The sequence below is a fragment of the Charadrius vociferus genome, unplaced genomic scaffold (genome assembly GCF_000708025.1).
Source record: "Charadrius vociferus isolate BGI_N301 unplaced genomic scaffold, ASM70802v2 scaffold230, whole genome shotgun sequence".
NCBI classification, from domain to species: Eukaryota; Metazoa; Chordata; class Aves; order Charadriiformes; family Charadriidae; genus Charadrius; species Charadrius vociferus.
Window position 1 is genome coordinate 877751 of NW_009646500.1, and position 4906 is coordinate 882656.

Genomic DNA, 4906 nt, shown 5'->3' on the forward strand with positions numbered 1-4906 from the left:
GGGGTCGGGGTGACCTTGAGGAGGTGCCACCCCCGGGTCGGAGCCACCCCCTCGCAGGAGCCAGCCTGGCCGCGGGTAGGGCTAAACTCACGGCAGCGGCAGATTTGAGGGGGCCTCGAAGGAAGGTGAGGCGAGAAGGCGGGAGCCCCTTCCCCGCTCGGCCGGTGGCCTGTGGCGCCCGGTGGGCCTGTCCCCTGGAGGCCTGTGCCGAGCAGAGCCGAGCGGAGCCATGCCGGCAGCCCTGGGCACAGCCTGCCCCGGCCCTGAGCCGGCCGTGCTCCGACGCCTCAGGGGGGAGGAGGGTCGAGCATCTTTGGGAAGGAAGGTTTCTCACAGTGTGTATGTAAAAAATGGATCCTGGTTACTTAACACGCGCTAAAATTAAAGCAGCTGATGAGCTCTGCTGTCAAGTACACCTCTAGCCCAGCTTAAGGAAAATGCTGAGGTGTATCGTGAATTCGAGCCTCCATTGCTAAGACTTTGTGGCAGCGGAGCAGCTCTTTACTGCTGGAGTCAGAGTAGTTTCTGGTGGGTAAGAGTGCTCGGTGTCAGCTCTAGGAGCAGATCAGAATAACGATGTCCTGCATCCTGTAGCTGCCCTCAAGATGTTCTGCTGCTCACGGTGCTGTTCTGTTCGCATCTGCTTTCCAGGGCTTTGCACAGCTGTTTTACCAGCAGCTGGAAGTCCGGTGTGTTGGTATTTTCCTCACTTTTCCACTCCCCTGAGCAGTGCCACATGCACCTCTCCATTTTTCTCTCCCTTATTTAATTTGATATTGCTCATCTTTAGAATAGCAAAATACTTCACCACTAAGCTTCATGATAGTTTCGTGTGACTTACAGAACATAAGTATGTAGGGAATTTTTTTAATTCGTGACTCCACAAATCACTTGTCATGAAGATGAATGCCAGTACTGGGGACCCAAGTCTGTTTTCCCCAGTGGCGAACGAAAAGCAGCTGCTCCTGCTTTTCTGAGAAAGGGTGGCTGGACTGGACAGTCATGTGGCAAATGCACCCACGGGCAAAGAGGCAGCAACGGTGGGGAGACAGGTAAAAGCTGTATTACGTACTAAAGCTAAGGATTAAATGAGCTAATAAAACTGAAGGGCAGAAGATGCTGTTTAAACATACCTTGTAATATCCACCAAATGAAACATATTTATAGTGGTTCATAATTAAAGACTCTTAGTGTTCTGCACAAGAGAAAACAGACTTGGATGTTCCTTTCAGGCAGCTTCTTAGTGAAAAAGTAAAGCAAACAACATTAACTCTTGTATTTGTGTTGGTTAGGTGCCATAGTTGTGTCTGAACTTTTATCAGATCAGTGAGATGAGCTACCCATGTCATCCTAGCTATCCAGGCAAGCAAGAAGTCACTTCTCATGATACCACCTAGCAGATCTGAAGGACAGCACAGTGCAGTATGAGGCCTGGGAAGTTGGGCAGGACACCCCTCCTGCACCGCCCTCTGCAACCACACACCCCGGAGTAATTACCAGCCAAATGCCACAGCTCAGCTCTGCATTTGCTTGAAAGGTTGTGAGTAGCTACACCTACATAGGGTCCACTGAGTCAGTGTGTCAGAACACATGGACTCTCCAAACAATCTCCTCTATGCTGCCAGCAACCTGTTTCAATCTGAAGTGTAGGGCAGTTTTTCCCACCCTGGTCTTTAAGGGAATATTCTTCAGGAATAAGGTTTTCATTTCTCTCTTTCAAGCAGCATTTTATTTTAAATTGCTCACAGTACAAACTGTTATCTCCTGTGCAAATTAACTATGAAACTACAGCTCAGGGAGGGGGATCTCAGAAGGTTTGTCTTGTACCGTTTTCCTCCCACCCCTGCGGAGACTGATAAAAGATAAACTTTATTCCTTAAGTTCCCCCAGTCCTGCCCTTTGTCATGGTGGTCCTTTCCTCCCATCCTGTGAAACGCTTCAATCTTTTGTATATTAGCAAAAAAGCCCAGCAAAACAAATGAAAAACTCTCCTAACTATTAAAACCAAAACTACAGGATCCCCCCCCCAACATCTATCTATAGGCTGTCTATTTCTTGGCCTTAGCATGCACTGGATAACGAGTTCCCAGTGAAGAGAGGAGCTGAAACTGTCTTGAGCCTCTCACTTCTCTGCCTGCATATATAAAGACAGTGGCTTTAGGTATCTCCAGCAAAAAGCAGCCACTCAAGTAGAGTGAAGGCAATTTTTCGTTTCCCACATACTCTACATCACAGAGGGAAGCTGCTGCAGTGTTGTGTACCACATGCTTTTCTGTTGTTTCACTCAGAAAAAGGAACGTCTAACAACTCCCTCCAGAACACTGGAACATTAGCCGATTAAATGCAAAAGGAGCACACGTTTAAAAAACTTTTTAATTTCTCTTTGATCTGCATTCCAAAACAATTCAAATATGTTCATTTACTGTAAAAAAGAGAGGCAAGTGTTTCAGAAATTTAATGCCGAGTTTAACCTGTTTCACTATACAGCACAAGCTTGCCAATTTGATGGCATAAAGTTTTTTTTTAAAAAAAAAACAACCCAACACCCCCCCCCAAACTCTTTATTAACCTTTCATGCCAGAAATGTGCATTTTCGCTACGTTCAATTATGGACGGTACATTAATCCATCCACCAGAAGTAACATCTGGACAGAGGTCAGGTAAACTCTACGCTTTCTCATAGTGGCGAACAGCAACCACATCACCAAAGGTGAGAGTCTGCAAGTCCAAGGAAAAAACAGACATGTTAGATGCTGGACCATCTTCTGTAATGATTTAACACATATTCAGAAGACCATGCTAGACCAAGGTTGTTTTATATTATATAGACAAACAAGTTGGTCTCCATTATTGGTGTTTTAAATGAACAAGCGGAAAAACCTCAAAGTTATGGGTCCCATAATAGACTTAACTTTCTCCTTGCTGCTTTCAAACCCAAGAAGCACGTAATGCGCATGTACAAGACAACTAAACTGAGACTAGAAATGTAAGTTCTTAAATACAGCGTTGTTTTAATATAGATTTAACACTTATTTTCCCAAGGCTGATCACATTGCAAAATGTGCAATCTAAAATCCAAGTCCTCTATACCCATATTCTATACTAGTATGCATAGGCATATACTTAAGGAGAACCTTGTACTAAAATAAATGCATTCTGTGCACTTGCGTAGCTAGAACTACCAAATATTTTAGTTACTGCAGTTGTGCAGAACACTAGCTACAGTGTGTGAGCTTTGGAGGTATTTCCTGAAGTGGAACAGGGCATCTCGCCATGTTCAAATTCCAAAGGAATTGGTTTCTGTATAGGTGTGTAGCTGTTTCCAGAAACAAATCATGTATTTTCCCTTGAATCGCTTGTCACATTATGTTGCTCTGACCGTACGCTTTAAGGTTTTAATTATCTGGAAGTCTCCATCCACACAGATAGTCTCCAAAGTATTTAGAAAACCAGACAGGAGGAATAAACCCTTTATTATTAAATATGAAGATGCTATTACCTCCTGCAATATTGTAATTTTATTTTCCTAGGAAAATACTTGTTCTGTGTAATCAAATATTATTTATGCATGCACATATAAAACAAGTTTTTAAATAAATCAAAATTAGCACTGGCAACAGATCATTGCCTATATAATCAAGAACTTTGTATCTTTTCCAGCTCACCAGGACTTTTTTTTTTTTTTCCGCCTGGGCATTTACACAAAGTCTAGAAAGAACATAACACACTCTGGAAATCCACAGGCTGTCCTGCCTAAAACCCCTAGCAATTTTTCAGTTGTCAGTAAAACAAAACACAAACCAAACCAAATATTTGAAAAAATCTCTGCTAGCTTTCCCCACCAATTAGTTTAAAGGTTTGTGTATAAGTAACACTATCTGTTTGTAAAGCTTGAGGAGATAAATGTAAGCGAGGAGTGCTCCCGGTGTATGTGAAAGCTCAGCGAGCTCTATACTTACCATTACCATTTTGCCATCCTTTATTTCTCTCACAAAGTTTGTCTCTTTGCCATCCCACTTCTGTACGTGCACTAGCTTGTCTCCATCCAGGGTCACAACTGACTGTGAGATACCAAGAAACACAAAGACATGCATTTATTTGGGGTATTTGGGATTCTGCTCAGACATTCGGCATGCATTATCCTATTGAATTCTCTTCAATAGATGGATGTGTATGTGGAATGATAAAGTAGTCCCAGCCATTTTAAAGCCAAGCCCATGAATCATCCTCGTTTTAAGCATGAACTCTGTACAATTCTTGCTTGTGTCAAAGGATGAAAAAAGTTGTTTTCTGTGAGTTCCAGTCTCAGGAGAACCACTGTTTCAGATGTGCTTTGGAATAACGTTTATGTTAAGCCCCCAAAGATACTTGAAAGAAGGCATTTCCCCATTTCGACTGGAAAAAGTTACACAAAATTATGTTTGGATTGAAAGAAAAGAGGGCAGCTAACAATTCTTCAACACTGGAAAGCAGACAGGGGGCTGGCAACAAAACGCACTGCTTCAGACAAGGCACGGCATAAGCGGGCAAGTAAGAGGCAATCTTGTCTTTTTTTCCTGTCCCTTATTAGTGCTACAACTGGCACTAGCAAAGTTACATTATTTTTTTTTTTCCTTTGACCCTACCAGAGGGGGGGGGGGGGGGGAAAAAAAAAAAAAAAAAAAAAAAAAAAAGCCACTGCAGCCCCAGAGTTCACTTACTTTGCAGTTTCTGTCATCGGGGGTAGTTTCATCAAATTCCTCTCCGAGTTTAAAGCTGATTTCTGTGTTTTTGAAAGTGCTCTGAGTCCTGATCACTACTTTGTCCCCCTCGCTGCTGATAATCACAGTGGGTTTAGTCACATTCCCCACCTGCCGTGTTGCAAACCCCACTCCTAGACCATCAAGGGAAACAAAAAAAAAAAAAG

At 43.1% G+C, this 4906-nt stretch overlaps 2 protein-coding genes across 2 annotated transcripts in view; both read right to left on the reverse strand.

Annotated features, from left to right (window-relative positions):
• SMPDL3A (sphingomyelin phosphodiesterase, acid-like 3A) overlaps positions 1-2591 on the reverse strand; it is a 15548-nt gene extending 12957 nt beyond the window's left edge. Inside the window, exon 1 of the mRNA XM_009883262.1 lies at positions 2570-2591. Coding sequence (XP_009881564.1) covers positions 2570-2591 — 22 coding nt within the window. The remainder of the gene's footprint in view (positions 1-2569) is intronic.
• The window catches only part of FABP7 (fatty acid binding protein 7, brain), a 3117-nt gene continuing 565 nt past the window's right edge, over positions 2355-4906 (reverse strand). The window contains exons 2-4 of the mRNA XM_009883271.1: positions 4701-4886; positions 3960-4061; positions 2355-2718 (exon numbers count right to left, since the gene is read on the reverse strand). Of these exons, the coding sequence (XP_009881573.1) occupies positions 2668-2718; positions 3960-4061; positions 4701-4886 (339 nt within the window). The 3' untranslated portion in view covers positions 2355-2667. The remainder of the gene's footprint in view (positions 2719-3959; positions 4062-4700; positions 4887-4906) is intronic.